Source organism: Patiria miniata, unplaced genomic scaffold (genome assembly GCF_015706575.1).
Source record: "Patiria miniata isolate m_02_andy unplaced genomic scaffold, ASM1570657v1 HiC_scaffold_6, whole genome shotgun sequence".
NCBI lineage: Eukaryota > Metazoa > Echinodermata > Asteroidea > Valvatida > Asterinidae > Patiria > Patiria miniata.
Window position 1 is genome coordinate 7572692 of NW_024037073.1, and position 19185 is coordinate 7591876.

The 19185-nt window shown below is 39.1% G+C and overlaps 1 protein-coding gene across 1 annotated transcript in view; it reads right to left on the reverse strand.

The window, feature by feature from the left end:
- Positions 1–19185, reverse strand: part of LOC119742559 (pikachurin-like) — a 51033-nt gene that overhangs the window by 23599 nt on the left and 8249 nt on the right. Inside the window, exons 2-4 of the mRNA XM_038218626.1 lie at positions 12609–12737; positions 4529–4969; positions 490–691 (exon numbers count right to left, since the gene is read on the reverse strand). Of these exons, the coding sequence (XP_038074554.1) occupies positions 490–691; positions 4529–4969; positions 12609–12737 (772 nt within the window). The remainder of the gene's footprint in view (positions 1–489; positions 692–4528; positions 4970–12608; positions 12738–19185) is intronic.

Sequence of the window (19185 nt, forward strand, 5' to 3'; positions counted from 1 at the left end):
TTGCTGCAGGTAGATGGGCAGTGTAATATCTCCTTGTCTGTATACATGTACACAAATTCATTATCAAACTGCAGTCTGTGTTAATTTGTGCTAATGCTGAAACTCTTGTGTTGCAGAGTAAGTGAAGTGGTTTGAGTTAAGCTTCCCAATGACTTCCTCATTCAGTTTATCAACTTTTGACACCTCTAGGAACTATTGCCATGTGATATTTCGCATATGTCACATCGTCATTTTGTCACTATTTTGTCTTCACTAAAAAGAGAGGGAAAAATGAATGATTTGCGCACAAAATGTCTGAATGTATGCAAACCTTCTGAAATACCTGACACAGCAGACATCACTGGTAATGACTCTGAAGCTGAGGGCACCCTTTTCAAAACTTAATCTACAAAGATGCAAAAAGTCACATGCTGTAGCCTTACTTGATAGACAGACATAGACACATACCAATGGCTATCATAGCTATGAAGATTGCCATCAATAACTCACTTGAATTGCATCTTGCCATCAACAAGACCGAGGGAGAAGTAGTCCTTATCAGTACTGTCCTGCTCTCCACAGAATAGAAGCAATCCATCCAGCGTCTCTGGCTTGAAATCCACTCGGACCTGGAATGTCCGATAAAGGCCAAGTGGAGAGGAGAATTCCATGTAGGAATGGCTCTGAAAACTTGGGAACTTGATGGCAACAGCTGCAAGCAAATAACAGTAAGGGTATTTATGTAGTGCATATAAGCATGGTACATGGGTTTACTGTCAACAGTTTTGGAGCAACACCATTAAAACTAATCAAGTTAAAGGTGATGAATATGTTTGTTTATGTTTGTTTGAACTGATTGTCTTCAGGAACATATCGTCTCACAGAGTGGATTTTTCATGTGCCAAGAGGTAGGATAATGACCGTAAAAATGCATGAACAGGATGATAGATTCACTGGCGAATGTATACACCCATGGAATCCTTTCACAAGAACCCCTCTGGTTCTGGTTAAGCAAGTAGGTATGTTTGTGGGTAATTGCAAGTGTTCCTATTGCCTTTAATGTCAAAGTGCGCCAATTTGGCCTAAAATTAACCTTACCGGTACCAGCCCCTTCAAATGAAGGTGGGTTGTTAGTCCTAGTAAGAATACAGGGCTGGAAAGCTCAATTAGTAGAGGACCGGAATGGCAATCTGGAGGTCACAGGTTCAAACCCTGCTTCAGTCAATTTCTTTGTTCAATTTTAAGACATGATATTGCATCTAGTCAGCTTCCATTTATGGTTTATCAAAATTAAAAAAAAAATATAAAAAGAAATGTGTTTTAACTTTGAGATCTGCACTGAAAAGAAAAAAATGACCCCAACGTTTCAAAACAGAGCAATGAGGCTTACGATACATGTAAACATGTACATACATGGACATGTACCAATGTTTCACATCCAAAGACTTAGAGCCAGACAAAGATGTTTAACTGTGGGGAGAAGTACCCAATGGACTTGATGGAATGCCCCCATAGCAATAAATACAATCCTATTCAACCAAGACCTACTTCTCAACAATGAGAACCAAATATCGTGCAGAATGTCAACCAGCTTCAGCAAATAGCACCTAAATAATAGAGGAGTCTGATACAATGGGAATTGAACAAGTAGTGAGAGTTGTTGGGGCCATGGGTGTTGTGACACACCATTCCCTGGGTGGCTGAATAGAATCAGGTACAATGGATAGTTTTCTCCCTAGACACAGCCAGCTTGGCAGGCTGACACTAATCCCTATGCCTTTTCACCCTGTCCAAACACACAAGTCCTGAAAAAGAATAATGATGTACACAGGTGAATGCTTGGATTGACTGGCAGAATGGTACCGGTGGCTGGATAGCAAAGTTCATGTTATTCAATGGGCTGTGCGTTTAAATAAAACCTTGTACATGTACCTGTTTCATGCATGTTTTGACTTGGCTTTTTTTCTTCTTCAAATAATCCCAACAGTAGGCCTAAGTAGTTATTTTTTCCCCTCCACATTTGAACAGTGATGGCCTTACTGGTACATGTAATAATTGTGTGACAATGCATAGATCTACATTCTTGTTTGATTTCAAAGTTCAATACACGTACATGAATACTTATATTATGCAAATGATGTTTATTGAAGTTGTTCTGTCAAAACTGGCTCGTTATTTTACATTTGTCAAACATAGATTGGTTTTAAATAGAATGTATTAGGGGGCGTGCATGTTTACACTGAAAATGTACACACATCAAAGATGCCTATAATCTCCGATGACTTACTCTCATGCCTTTCCGCACAATAATCTGTCAGGGCAATCATGTGGGCATCTCTTTGTGAAAATGGCATTTTTGAGGAATCTGCCCTTGCATCAATGCATCATCCATGTCATGTTCTACCTTCTTCATGTTTTTTGACCAAACATTATTTGTTGCTTTTCAAAAGAAAAGAAAACATCTTTCCATCTTTTCAGCAAGTCTTTTCGTTTTTACAATGTACATGCTTGTAGCCATCAAACGTTATAGTGGTCTTCTGGACTTGTTTTGGGCAAAATCCCTACATGAATTCCAAACAAAAGCACAGAATGGATAGCATTTAATAGATTTTTGAATGGTTTTTGTAGGACTTTTAGACAACCATTTAACTACCGGTATAGTAAGTTTTGTTGACCACTGTATAGATGTAAAGTGATTGTATGCAAATGATATCTCTAATGTACAGTGTATAGGTATAAAGCAACATGCAGTTTGGCCCACGGATACCCAAGATACAGCCTCATATGGGTGGAAGACGGAGCTGATTGGGTACAAGGATTCAGCTAAAGGTTTGCCCCAAGAATTAGTGAGGACAATACACAGAACCACCATGGTCTTCTCAATAATTCTGGGCACTTGTTTACCTTTCGTCTGTGAAATTTTCACTGTACTTGATTGGCTAGTTATAAAAACTGAAGTACTTTTTGCAAATGTCACCTTATATTTTGATTGGTGTTTCACAGAAAATAGATGCCCATATTAACCAACTGTGCTTTAATTAAATGACACATTGGGAAAAGCATCTGTGAGTTGTGGTGCGATGCTTCGTATGATTTCCAATGATAATGTACAAGAATCTGTATTACTCAATCCTCAGTTTGTGGCTCAAACCACTGGGTTAAGGCAAAAAAAAACCCCAAACAATAGTTCTGCTCCGGTTACCCTACCTACCCTATTTTCACAGCCCCTACCCTAATTTATTTTTGGGAAAAATGAGGAAAAAAACCCCGAAAATTATCAATTACTACCGGTACCTTTTACCCTTGACTTCATGCAGAGAGGAAAATTTCTCTTTATCAATATAATGACCATGATATTATATTTGCACACGATAGAGGAGACATGTTTTGCATAAAACCACACATTTATTCTAAGTGTCTCCAAGTAGTACTGAGATATTTAACAAAAACTTAAAAATCGGGCGTTTTTACCCCAGTTTGTAAACCCTAACTCCATTAAAACCATATGTATGTTCTGTTCCTCGAACAGACGTAGCTCTAGTTTTCTTTCTTTTTCTTGTCCTTCTCATTTACATTTTCTTTTTGTAGGTTTTCTTCTTTTCCTATTTTCTTTTTCGTTTCAGACGGGGAGGGTGGGGGGAGGGGGAATGTTACAGAATTTGCTTGTATGATCCATTTCAGGTTTCCCTTGTACCGGTACATCATAGAGCAAGGACCCAAGGAGTCAGAACTCTTGGGCGATTTACATTTTGACCATTAACATACCAATCCCTCGGGAATGTCAATAGCTAAAGCACTGTGACCGCAAGCCTCGACCATTCAAAGCGTGAATGCCAGCGGCCTTTGAACACGATGATCGTCGCCGCCTTTTTAGTTGGTAACCAACAACCTCCCTATATGCTGCATAATAAGTCATGTCACGTCGCTGCTCTTTTTTTAAAAATATATTTTACGACAAGATAGGTTTTTACAACTGCGCAGTTGTAAGATGTGAGTTATGAACTCAAGTTAGCAATGTGCAGTTATTGGTGCTTAAAAGCGTTATCTGTCCCTGTAATTTGGAGATAAATTGAGTTTCTTTCAGATAAGTTTTCATGTATTTTCAGACATTTTAATTGGCAATATATCATTAATGAAATGTGTTTTTTTGGAAAATTTCACAAGTTTTCAAACTAAAGGTTCAGAGCATTTTGTTCTTCATAAAAAGTTGGTCCAGTGATGTTGACCACATTTATATACAGTATCATCCAACTCCGAACAAACACTTCAAAATCATTCATTTTTAGCGATGTATGACAACTGCGCATGCGTATTTACCATGGTACTGTCTACGAAGCCATGCAAACTCCTTTTCTGGCATTAGTGAGCGTGGATCTCTATTGTGTCAAGATTAGCGTAGTGAGCAACTGAGCAAGCTGGCTGCCAGGTGCTTTCTATTGTTGCTTTCCAGTGCGGCGACCATCATTTTACTTTTGAAGTCTTGGAGTACGAACTCCTTGGGTCCTTGCTCTATGGGTACATCAAGGTCTCTTATGATCCTTGTACTTACTTTGCTTACACATCTCTCCTTCATATCCAAGTGGACAGTGGCATGATGCTCTACTTGTTTCACCGTTGATATAACATGTGCCGGCATTTTGACATTCAAATCCTTCACATGTAGTAGGTGGTATCACCACACTTTCTGCACACCTATCTCCTTTGAATCCTTCTGTGCATCTGCACATTGCTTTGTCCATCACCACATCCACGTAACATGTTCCTCCATTCTGACATTCAAAGTCTTGACAGAGGACCATGGGACTAGGCACATGTATCTCTTCACCACTTCCTGTTTCTTGTTCTCCGTCTTCATCTGTTCCACTCCCACTTCCCTCCATCTCCTGTCCTCCACTGCCCTGCTGATCCTTAGCTTTGTCAACTGTCTCTTCTGACACAGTTACTACTGCCTCTGTGGGGCTTGTCTCTGCATCAATGTCGATGGTTTCATCTGTAAATTGGATTTGGAACAAAACACAAGCAATTAGTAATTATGTAATGTACAAGTATTGATACATGTAGGTTCAAGTAAAACTTAAAAGTATCTTCCGACTCAATAGATAAGTATTTACTTAGAAACTTTGGCTGAATGTCTTTTTTTTGGGGGGGGGAAGGGGCAAAAGGAAAATCACAAGCTGATCTCCTAATCCAGTCCTTGGACATTGACTTGTATTCCAGTATCATGTGTTCCTATATTTCTGTACCTTTTGGAAAGAATGAACAGAAAGGGAGGCTGTTGAGACAAAATAAAAAGGATGCTGTTATGATACAACCCACTGCATTCCCTTCACCACCTGTTAACAGCACTGTGCGGCCTAATACAAGAAATTCAGGGGTGAGCATTTAGATTTGTTGGTTGGTGAGTGGTATTTCACATTGTGTGTCTATAGTATTAGGAATGACTTGTAACTGCCAAGCAATAAACATTATATTCTGTGAGTACTGAATATTTTACAGGGAAATACACACTGGGTAAAATGTATCTTGGCAGTGAAGAAGTCAATATTTGACACAACAGTAAAATTTAATAATAGTAACATGAACATTTATTTTATATTGCACTTTTAATTAACCAGTCAGTGCATCATTCCAAATGACTTTCATTATCCCAGAAGAGTTACAGCAGTTCCATGTTTCATGTAGCATGTGAATAACTGGATTAATTCACAAGTCTTACTAACAAAGATTCCACGAATATGGGCTGAAAAATCAAGTATACATGTAGTAAAGCATCTCACCGAACTGCAACACAAGATTGCAATTAGGTTCCTGAGCCCAAGATAACAGCATTTTCTTTGGTAAACTACTTTTTAAGAGATTTATGGGGCATACACTAATTGTAATGGAATGCGGGAATTAAGCAACTTTAGGAGTAGCTTCAAATGACAACCTTCTGATGCTAATGAATAGAGGCAAGGAGTTATAAGGGTACACAGACTTGCCCTCTTATCCTTTGCTGGGTGTGAAATGACAACCAAGAGTTGTCCTTAGCAAAGTAAAGCAAACAGGCCAGGATAACCTTGCCCAGGCTATGCACTCAACATGAGCAATATCTTAAGACTGCTTGGTATGACTGGAATGCTGGCGCTGGTTGAAGTCAACAAGGTGACTGGAGCCCAAAGGAGACCCAGCCAGTAGGGCAAGGGATGATGATAAAGATATCATCATGTGGCCTGATATCAGGTCATGACCTGGCTTGGAGGACAAGTGGAACCATGGTGGTATGGAGCCAATTAGCCAGACCATGGCTGGCTACATCTCACTATGCTGCTATTAGTCTAATCGGTTTGGCATTTGAGACTGCATAATTATGAACATGTAGCTTATTATCAACAGAGAAAATGCATGTAAATGTACATAATCAATCCTGGAGTATTCTACAGTACATGACTGTCAAACCTAATTGTAAATGTAGCAAATGTCTTAAGTTTAAGCCATATATGCTTTGTGGTTCAAATGATTGTTACATGAGGGACAGGGCAACAATGAGACCCAATCATCAACTAGTCACACACACATAACAATTGGAAGAGAAGTGCAACTGGTATTAGATTTCAGTGTGTTCAGTGATGCCTATGGGAGTTTTCCTCCTATACAGCTGAAAGATTAAACCTACAGATTCCTGACACAATGGCAGGTTCAAAGGATTATTTCTGGGACGTTAGGCCTTTCCCCAGCAAGTTTACTGACTAAAGCCCTTGCAAATAAATCTTGCAACTGTTCACACTTACACTTTTGAGCTTCTAGAGATATTACAGAAATGACAGCTAAATTGTGCAAGTGGCAAGGGTACTTCACTGATGAAAATTGAAGATCTCTGTTCCGTTTCAAAATATTTAGTTACAAGTTTCTTTTGTCTTAAACTATTTTTTTTCATGCAACTATATCGGTAAATGATTACTAAAATGGTAAGACTAGTTATGCTTACAATTACATGCTACATTTTTTGTTGTTTTATACTGTACATGAATATAAAATCATCACATAATGTGGAGACTAAAAGCGACCATATCCTTGCAATGTCCAATGTGCACACAGTGATAGTTTTCTGATGACGGCAATGTGTATATATATTTACAATACAAGCTTTCAACATCTCTTCCCATAATTTGTACATGAGTTTCACGATTTTGGTTTCCAAAATTTGAATGACAGAAGCTGAAGTCTCAGACTACAGTTGACATTAGTCCAAGTCAATACTGTCTTGTTTATTTTCCACACTGTTTGCTCTAGTTGTCCTGGAATTTGACAAGTGACTGGAGTTGACACTGTGATTACAGTAAGAGCACCCTGATAAGGGATAACCATATCTACCCAAGAATAATTCCCATGGGTGGACTAAGGATGTTATGTCAACAATCAAAGTTTACAACTCATTACTGTAATCAATCACTCACTTGCTAGAAAGGATACCCTAGAAACTCTGTGTGTACATTTGAACTTAGTTAGTAGAAACATTTATTTCAATGTTGCCATTTCCACACAATAAAATGTTACAATGCCGTGTAAACATAATATACATGTACACAGAGCAAAATGCAATGAATTATGTAATCGTGTATAATAATGTACATGGATCAATACTAGAACAAATTTACGACAACATTTAGGTATAAGGTGAAGCGTCACGCTTTTGTACCCTAACCTATCGACAGACAAGTGGACATGACAGAGAAAAACAGAGACAGTGAGAAAGGACAAAATGGACAACAGTGAGACACATAAGACACAACCTAGAAAAACACAAACTGGTATGAGACAAGGGCATACATCTGTGGTTTTGATCAGATATTACATTTCCTTGAATTTCAGAAATCTTTGTCTCATTGATTTGATATATTGAAAGACCTTGGTATTAGAGATAAGTAATTACCAGCATTGCACCTGTTTCAGATTGGCATTCCAGAGTCATGCTGAGAAAATCGTAAAAGGAGCGACTCGCATCAACTTAAATAGATTTTGTTTCAGAAAGGTGAACTTGATGAATTATTTGTGTCCATAGACCTGACTGTGGAGTCACTCTGATTGATTGCGACCGTCGATATTTCAATATATGTGTAGTCTCTTTAACTGTTTCAAACATCAAACTGTCATGTAGGCCTACTCAATTCAAATATTTCAAATACAGTGTACTCTGTTTCGGCATAACTTTAGAATGTTAGACCAAACGGATGTTTGAAAGAAAGATACTGACAGAGGAGAAAGATACATGACAGAGTTGACTTAAAATGTGTAATAATAATGTTCAATACTGTGAGCTATACAAACAGTAAAATGTACATGGTGCTTGGCTACTTGTTTGTTTGCACATGAAGCATTATTCTGGACAATATTTAATTCTGCACAGCTCCCCTTAGAAACAAATCCCATACCCGTCAAGTACTTCCCCCAGGAGTACACTTAACTATGCAAGCACCTGCTTGTTCCTAGTCTTCATTAACCTGCATTTAATGGGCCCCTCACGGCAGCCCAATCATTCAATTGTACTAGATTATTTATACAGTTGCTATATTGTGCACCTGCTACACATACACGAATGTTGGGTGCTTTGTAAGGTTTCTTGTACTCAAGTATACCTCTTTCGGTACTCAAATTTATAACATACACACGCAATGTACTCAACTACTGGTACAAGCAAAGACTTGAAGAATGTTAACTTGTATTCAAACTTCTACTTGAATACTCATCAATTTGTAATCACGAGAAAGTACTACTGAACGTAGCACACTTTGGACGTCTACTTTTTGTAAATATTTGATGTCTAATAACTGTCATGGCACTTGAGTAAAGTGTCATACACATGGACACAAACACCCTCGTCAATTAGTCATAATCCAATTGAGACTTGATTTTGGATTCTGTTCCCCTGAAGCAGCCAGCCCTCCCTGGCAAGTGCAGCCAAGCCGCAGTGACCAGTTAGGTTTAATGATACATGCATATTAAAGGCATGCTTGCAATTTCTCGGGTCCGAATGCTGAGTGACTTGATTTGATATTCTTGTTGGTAGCGCCCTCTACTGGAATGGACTAGGGTACATAATCTAAACGAAACGAGATTATGAACAGCAGGTTCCTTGATCTTACCCCTGATTACTGTAAATGTACATTTACAATTACTATCACCGCGTTCCCACTTGAATTTGGAAAAGGTGGATCACGATCCGGCATTTTGGTGTGATCGTTATCTTACCGCAACGAAACCGCAAGTCGCGTTCCCACTTATGCTTGATCCACCTTTTCAAACGGAAATGTTGGGTCTGAAAGGTCACTGAGTTCGGAATTACGCGCGCTCTGTGGAGTGCCAGTAGTGTTGCATGCTACTGCTAGGCCAGGATGGGTCAGTTTTTAACAGCGATATGAATTCACCGACAAAAATTACGCGAATTCACCGACATAAATCACGGATAGAGGATCCGTACGTGCATAAATTAACTGGTGAAATCGAACAGCGCCGCTCATTGTGTGACATCACGGCAGAAACCAATGCATCGATAAGGGATTCCCTGGTTCTGAAGCTTCTCATTGGTTAAAAATGGTCACATGATGTACTACGACATCTTTTCCAATTTTCTATAATCAATACTACAGATTTGTCACCTGCAGACGCACCGCGTTATCGGCACTATTCTCATTGCGTATTCGTAAGCTTTTCCATGATTCTGTGCCAAATTGAAGTGTTTTGGTGAGTGCGGACTCAGAGTCATTTATGGATGGAAAAATAAGTAAAATTTCTCGAAAAAAAAAGGTTTAGAAATGGAAGAATACGCAACGAAAATTGTAAAAGGCCTAGTGTAGTTTCAGGATATACCACGTGCATGCGCGGTGCTAGCCCGTAGTTCAGCGGTTGTTTATTGTGCACGTTGTGTACGTTGGAAATTTTCACATGAGCTACATGCCTGAAAACGTGTTTCTTCGTTCTTAAAGACCGCAACATTTTCGCGCCACTCGTGCACCGTGCGGATGTTGACAGGTCAAATTGCCGGATCAGATCCACCTTTTGCGTTCCCATCTGCCGTGATCCGCCAATTGCCGGATCTGATCCACCAATTGGGGGATCTGTATCCTGGTCCAGAGGTGGATCAGAAAAGGTGGATCTGATCCTGATCCACCTTATAACGGTTAGCGTTCCCACTACACACAATTGCCGGATCTGATCCACCAATTGGGGGATCTGATCCGGCAATTTGGCAAAAGGTGGATCAGATCCCCCAATTGGTGGATCAAGTGGGAACGGGGTCAATGTACCCTCAAAGATCTTAATCTACACTGGATCTTTTGGAAATAGTCTTTACATAACTGAACCTTTTTTCTACCTCAGCCTTCCCCAACACACACACACACACACACCAGTAGTGTGTATTTGCCTGCAATCGGGGACCCCCTATTGTTTGTACTTAACATTTTTAGGAAGACCTCCCATACTGGTATGTTTTGTACATGATTGCTAAATTGGGGACCCTATTGTCCTCTTTTGTTCAACGTCCCCTATTGAATGCAGAAACAAACTTACATACCGTACACACACACATTTGTTTATGGTGTAAATTGAGGATTTTCAATTGTTCATCTTGCCTTTTCCTTTGTTTAAACTCTTAACTTTTTTGCAACAGCTCTCATTGGTTTTGAACACGTTACGACCTCGATTTGGTTCTTGTTCTCAATTCATTGATGATGTTGCACGTGTGTGTTCTCGATTTACACCATAAACACGCACACCCACACTTTTACAGTAATCACCTGCATGATTCAACACATTTTGCTTTCATACTCAATATCTGCCCTTCAAGATCCAAAGCATGACAAAGGTATTTAAAGGTTATCCACATTTTCTGTGGGGAGGTTGAAGATAAAACTTGTGCAAACTCCCCATCATGTCATGTACATGTATTATTCAACTGAAGAATTTATCTGGGGAAAAAATTGCAAAATCAAATATTGGACTGCAAAAAATGTCTAGGTTGCTACCGGTATTTAGGCCACAACACTCAAGGGCTGTGGGTACGGTATAAATGGGGGTTCACTATATATCAAAATATTGTTTATTTATAAGGCTGTGCTGGGAACATGGATGTTGTTTTATTACTGCTGCCATACACTACATGTACTGGTACTGGTAGTTAGTTATGGGATAACCTGAGGGCTCTGGGTTGTACCAACAAAGGTTTCACCAAAGCTTTGTGTTCAGTCAAGCTTGTCTGTTGGCCAATTAGTGTGAATAGTCAGCCCTGTAGTTGAGAACTTTTCTTGGTGCCTGTTGTGTGAATATTCTAAAGGCACTCCTTTCTCTAACAGGCAAAAATGAAAGGGAAAAAAATGGAGAAAAGAAAAAGGCCCTTCTAAAAATGAAAAAAAAAAGTACATGTAGGCCTACTGACTCAAATCCCTAGGCCAAACTTTCCAAAATTATACATGAGTGAAAACACAATTTCACATAATTCTTGGGCCAACATATGAAGTTCATTTTGTGTACCCAGCCCTGTAAGGTGTTATTTAATGTCTTGTCTTTAAACACCTGCATTTTGTTTAGGTAGTTTGTATTTCTCCTTTTTTTTGGAGGGGGGGGGGGGTACAACTAATTTGAGGAAGATTACTCATTTTAAGCCCCTGTCACGCAGTGCTGTTCTCTAGCCCCGTGTGTGATATGATGGTCACTACCCAAAAAATACATTAAAACGTGGCTAGGACGCGGGAAATTAAACAACTTATGGCGCCAGCCTTGGATCCCAGACCATAATCCATGCGCGCCCAGTCCTCACCCCATCCTCATCCAGTCCAAGTTGTTCTCAGGCAGTTCTATTCAAGACAAATATGGCTCATACTCCCAATCCCATCCAAGCCGTTGGTGTCAAGTCAATCATGTGCTTACCCTGTGCCTGCAACGGGCGGAGGTTTGGGTAGGCACTGTGTAAGCACGGTATAGACATGAGACTCGTGAGTGAAAGACAGTCCCGATGCAGCTCCGTGCATGCAGTTCTCACAGTGATGCTCCCGACTTCCTTCCCGTCGGCCCCACGTCCAGACCGTTCCAGTTAAGTCCACGCTCAACCTTGCAGCGTTCTTACCCCATTGTGAATAGGACGGAAGAGTCTCCTGTTTGTTTTGAACATGCTCAAAACAATCGGGGCACTTTGCCGTTCTGTCAGGACCTTCCAGTGTCTATCACGACCTATGCAGTTCCCCGCTAGTCCCCAACACGAGCTCCCCGTTCAGAGCAGTTGCCGTCAAGTCCTTGTCCAGTTCTGCCAACTTCTATGGTTGTGACACCATCAGGATGCCAGAACGGCACTGTGTAACAAAGGCTTTAACCTAGGTGTAAAATTTTTGCTATCATTTGCTGAAATTTGAGAAATACCAAGGGAAAATGTAGTTCACAAAAAAGCAAGATGCTTTTGAAAAGCAGCTTTTCTTTTGATCTTTTGATGAATTTTACAAATTTTGTTTAGTCTAAATTTCTTTTTGGGAGGGGCTAAGTAAGAAAAGAGAATGTAACCCCCTAAGACTTACAATGTGTTGATGCCTAAGGACTGGGGGGGGGGGGGGAATCAGAAACATATTCCAGAATAGAAAGCTTTTCTGATGTTACTACCTTACCTTCCTCACTGATACACAGAAAGCCATTAGCAGCCAGTATGTGACCAGATTCACATTCACATTTGACCCGTCCCATGCCTGGTACATTCTTGCATATTTGAGCACAGGGGTGGGACATTCCACATTGACCTAAAAAAAGAAAACAGGAATAAGAACCAACAATTTGATCAACAAATTGAGAAAGAGCAATGGTCTGAGCTTTATCGTGTGAGCTTTTTAAAAGTGATATCTTTTTGATTCTGAAGACAAATAACTTATAGTTTAAAATTATTTAAGATTTCGTTTTCAGTTGTAGAAAACATGATTATTGATTAACTAATCAAGAGAATGGGCATAAAGAAACTGCCTTAAAGGAGCACTTTCGAACAAATTGCAGCATTTTTGGCTCTAAAATGCATTTCCATTATAAGTAGTTGGAAAGATCATTAAAATACGAACATAAATGTGCACACAACTGTACTAAGTTGAAAATTTGTGGGTTTTTTTTGTACAATTATCACACAAAGGAAATTACGGATACAAAGTTTGTTCCTTTTGGTAGTACTTCTGCATGATCACATGTAAACATAACTCTGTTTTTTGGTGTTTTTTTTACATTTTGGAGTACTTCAATGTAGAAGTGTGTTTACTGCTCATAGGTGCACATATAAATGTGTGTTGTCTGTCATTACTCAGCACTCTGTTGTTTAGTAACACTGTTGAGAAATATTAACCAGATGGGGTGACTTTCAACTATCCCCAATGGATAACACTTTTACTGCAAATGGCGACAAGACTAAACATACATTGTAAACACAGACCCAAGGCAGTGATAAAAAGAAGATCAATAAAAAAAAAAAACCAAAAAAAACCCCACCACTAGCAATGACTTATCCTGAACTTATTTCTTTCCTTGACATGGAGGGGGGGGGGGGGGGGGGGAGGGGGGAGGGGGGAGGGGGGGAGGGGGAAGGTCAAATGACCGGCAAAGAAAAATGGCCCCTAAAAGGGTTATGCAAAATGTAGACAATTACAAAACTTCGGCTCAGCTTTTCTCCTACAATTTAGCAATGTAATTTAACTACCGGAACATGTAAAACACATTTAGTAATTTTAATGCTGAGAACACTGGCAGTCGACCAGAGATGTATCGCGGGAGGGGGGGGGGGGGTTGCCTGGAGGGGTACGTGGTCCCCACAAATTTCCAGTGCCCCACCACAAAATAATTACATTTGCCCCTTGCCCAAGAAGTGCCTTTTTGAATGTAAATTAACCAAAAGAGGAATGTAGACGAATAGTTTTTAATTTGATGCTAATTCCCTTCACCTTACGGATCAATTATGAAATAATTACAAAATAAAGAGACAAGAAAAAGTGAAAACAGCATCCCCTAGCATCAAATGAGGTCCATTAAAACTACATGTAACACTACATTTCAATTAAAATCAAGAGTGACTATGGAGGCACCTATTCCATGAGTTTTTTTTTTTTCATCTTGACAATATTTGAGAAAGTGTACATTGATCTGTCTAGTGGACAAATACTTTTTTGTCTGCAAAACAAGGATAATGACACTCAACAGATTTGTACATCAGTAGTGAGTAAATAATGATTTGCCATTTCAACCCCTTCCCACCAGTACATGTACTTTCTGTGATAAGAACATCAAAACCTGTCACTCCTAAGTGGCTGGCCAATCTAATACAAAGTGTAAATGTTAAGGGGAGGATGAGTCAATATGTATGCAGCGTCAATCAAATCAGTATCGCAAGGAGTCATCTCCATGTGTACCCACTGACTGCAAGCTCTCATGCGTAATATGTACACACAGCATCAAAACGCAGGTACACTGATTAAAATGTCATGTGAATGAAGATTGGCCCAAAGTAGTGTGCACAACGTACATACCGTAGGTGATGTCTTCGTGCTTTTATTGGTTAACATTCTGCAAGCTGATGACAACATTGCTTTGTACAGAATTGGGAAGAAAAAACATAGAAAATGTCTTTTCTCTAGAGACAAGTAAAATATGCAGGGTAATACAAAGGGTTTGAAAGTTCAATGTATGAGTCAGAATAAATTCTAAAATGTACTGGTGTTGTTATAGTAATACATGCCTTTAAATGAAGATATTCATGTAATATTTCACTATCAATCTTGTGATCACTGAAAAGTATGTCCATGTTGCATATTCTGCATAAACATACACTGTAAATTAATAGAACATATATCAACAATTCAACCAAAGCATCATTTAAAATCTAATGGGTTAACAAAATCTAAAGTTTACTTGTAGAACATTTTGGTGTTTTTTCCTACTGAAAAGATATATGATGGGCTTGCATTTCTCTTTAGCAGTTCATCAGAACCTGATGCAGTGAGTGATATTGTTGACTAACCCTTGTTTACACTTCCTGCAATGACTCTTCAGCTATTGTCAAAAACCACGACTGATAACCCAGAGATAAGGACAGGTTGTTGCAGGATTATTTCCACATTACATGTATTTTTTGGGTTAGACAATTGCTTAGAATGGACTGCGTAAGCCTTCACACTTCCTTAGTTAATTAGGTGTTGGGCCTTGAGCCCAACACCTATTGTTATTGTAAGAATTTACTGTTTTTGTTCTCCTCAGCATATTCTCAGCAAATCCTTCTCCAGAACTGTTTGGAAAAATGGAAACATATATCTTCATTTGTCCGTACACGAATGACCAATCCACCACAGATGTGGTTTTTTGCATTTACGTCATCATGACGCCATCATGGGTCACATGATGTCACTTGAAAGCTTAATAAATTTAATCTTTGAAATTCCATATAAAATCAACCGTGAGAGACCAGAACCTGAAATTTGCGGGAATCGACATGGTAATACATGATCTTCATTTTATCTTGTGCGCCTAAAATCATGTGACCCTTCCTTCCAGTTGAAACCGCAAGTGCCTTATTATTTAAAATTGGCAGAAGATGCGAACTTGCTTTCAATGATGTGAGTGTCTGCCAAGGCTGTGCTTCAGAAACATATTTCAGGTGACGTCATAAAATGTTCGAGCGCCCTCTAGCGGCAGATTAAAAAATGTCGAAAACGCAATAACACTTGATGTACCGGTATGTGATGAAGTTTGCGGTAATCGCTTCAAAATTAATGTACATGATGACCATAATGCAGACAACATCTGTGCGCGGAAAAAAATTGATAACGTCATCAGACCGGAAGTTACAATAAAAAGACCTTAAATAAACCTTAAAAAATTGCTAGAAAATATACCGTCATAGATGTAATCAAGATTTGGCTGTAGTTAAAACAGCTCTTGAACTTTCTGGTAATGACGTCACAATGACGTCATCAAGTATCATTTTACAAGCAATCAAAGATTTCTTGATATAATCTTTGAAAATCAACATAAAATCAACCGCTACAGATTTGATTTTGTTTTTTATGGCAATCGATACAATATTGCAGGGTCTTCATTTTGGGTTTTAAGTGCAAAATCCCGTGACCCTTCCTTCCAGTCGAAACCAGAAGTGCCTTATTATTTGAAATTGGCAGAAGATGCGAACTTGCTTTCAACGATGTGAGTGTCTGCCCAGGCAGTACTGTACAACAATTTTACAGGTGACGTCATCAAATGTTAGAGCGCCCTCTGGCGACATGTTGAAAAATTCAAACATGGATTTAAACATGCATATTTTGAGTTGATGTGTGTGGCAAAGTCTGCAGTAATCCATGTCCCAACACCGTGTGGTTGTTCCTACAACCTCTAGTTAATGTTGGATCTGGATATGAACAACACGCACACGTATGTACAGTACTATAATTTTCGACATTTCAATGCAACACAAAGTCTAGATGAAAAGTGCAACAAAACAGACATTGTTAAAACAGTGAGTTTCCACCCTTTTTTGTGTATAAACAGTGAACAGTAGAAAAATATTATTGCACATGCCTTGAATGTTATGACAGATCTGGTTGGTTGGCAATCTTTGTACCTACATGTGCCCACCTGTTGCCCTAGATCTTATCCGCACTCTCAATAATCCGCACACTGAATACATGTAACAAGTACCATGCATGGGTGTCACCAGCATTTTTTCCTACAGGGGGCAAAGCACTCACCCAACGTGGGGTGCCGGCCATCATTTGAGAGTGTAATATTGACTTAGTAACACCATCGTCTTTTCCTTTTCTCCTTTTTCCATTCCTTTTTTTTGTTGGGGGGGGGGGGGGTTGTAGGGGGAGTGTTCTTTGACAATTAAATAGGTGCATTAAATACATACACAGTTGTTTTAACTATGGTTACATTGACTGCAGCAAAGCTATGTTAACATTTCAAACCATACTGGCACTGAATCTGACAAGATCCAATGAAGCTTTCTCTTATTTATGAAATTCTCATATTGTTGGATCAGGGCACTCTTCACACTTGCAATCTTGTTGGGAGATATTTTTTTTTGGGGGGGGGGGGTATACATTTGTATGTTTTCCACTACTGGTCAGTTAGATTTTCCTTAACATTTTGTCAAGTTGAGTCTGATTGGTTTGGATTATTGTAGGTCTGATCCATGTGAGTTCGGATTTGGTTTGTATCTGTTATGCTTGGATCAGTTTGGGCATTGTCAACTGGACCTGATGCAGAAGTTTACAGTGTACTTGTACAATCTGAATTCTGAATACTATGAGGGAGTTCCTTATGATTGTTGGAGCAATGGTGCAGTTTTTTTTCCAGTTGAAATTACTACAGGGGATCCCAGAATCGATCTCATAAGAGGAGGGAGTGGCCTCCATTCACTTGTTTGTCATTGATTATTTGTTGCAATATTGCTATTCAGTGGGAGGGCAGAGCACACTTGGGTACAAGTACTTCATGGGGGGAGGGCATCAATATGCTACAATGTGTCTGTATGATTTTGAAATTGAATAAAAAAATTGTAATAGAGGCAGAAAACAGGTAAAAAAAATATATCCCACAAAGATATAAAAACGGGGGTTGCAAAATCTGGTACTGCTCGAGATGTTCAAGTTCAAAATAAGGTAGGAAAGGAAAGAAAAGAAAAGAGAGACCCAAAATTTGAAAAACCTTTGACAAAATTGATGGTTTCAGGTAACTTGGAAAATGAAAAGGTAATGCAAACAAATAACGCTTGATGGGCCATTCAAGAGTTTCTCTCCCTGCCAATTTCCCACGAACCTAATGACATGACTTCTGCATTTGAACCCAGCCAGTATTTACAAATGCATTCAAGGAGTGAAGCCGACTAGAAATTGAGTGAGTGCTGTTGGCATCCCCTCTGACAAGCTAGTCTGCACCAATGGAGAGAGGAACTGTGGTTGCCACATCAAAATATCAACATTTCAGGAGAGATTAATGCCCCTTTGCCCCACAATTTTGACAACAAAGGAATGGCCAAGCCCTTCTGAGGTTTTTCATTCAAAGCTGGTTCCTTTGTTGCTCAACAATAATCGGAAAGGACTGGTAACAATTACCTTACAGGGCTTAGCTAGGTTACTGCCACTGTCGATCAGTCATGTGAAAATACTATTACTAGTGCTTGGCATGGATGGCCAATAATAACCTTTCATTTAAGGGCACAAACATTTACTGCAAATGTGTACACACAAGTATTTATGAACAATTAAGCGATTCTCATAAAAACTGAAATATGCGAGTGATGATTTTAAGACCTACTGGTACAGTAATATTTCCTTCATTGTTAAGACAGGTTTCGTTTGTTTTGACATTGGTTTATATCATGTGATTCAGTATATTGCCGACAGTGATATACAGTGTATGAGAAGAAAAGCTTTACTATGTCATTGTATCTACTACACATTCAGAGTGTCATCACAAACAATAAAACAACCAATAGTCTGTATCATCTACATGTACCATGTCCACACTGCTTTAAGCTGATCCATAACCAACATCAATAACCACTCTAATACTGGCTACTATAACCTGACAAGAGTAGACTACCACACTCCAAAGCTTGCTGCCGCTAGTTAATTAATCATCAGTGGAGCAGAAGACAAAAATCAATAACTGTTAATTCGTTAGGAGGCTAATGAACGGCATAAATTAAGTTACAAACTCAATTTTCTTGAATGTCACAAGAGGTTACAGTAGTGGGATTCTGACATCTGCGGACTGGGGGAGGAAGCAAATTAGATTGGAATTATGTACGGTTGGACGGACAGTCATTGCTGCATTCCGCTATACCATCAGAAAGATGTATGTACAGTACACATGTACGAATAACAAAATCAACAAATTTGTTTCCCAATAATGTTCCAATCTTTTCTTTGCCATGACAAAAAAATGTCAGAACTAAGAATGTTTGAAAAGTACTGAACATGTATTTTATGAAGTCATTTACACAAATGCTGAATTTCAAAGTTGAATATAAGTTAGATATCTGTGTCACAATTTAATCACTGAATAAAAAAAGGCTTTAGAATGCCTAGACTGCGCACACAAAGCGTATCGAAAAGAGATTCAGCCACAAAATGATCAATGTACTTTTCAGGGCTTGTTATTTTTTCAATTACAAGATTTATCAAAAACCACTCACAAGCTTTACAGGCTAGGAAACTGATT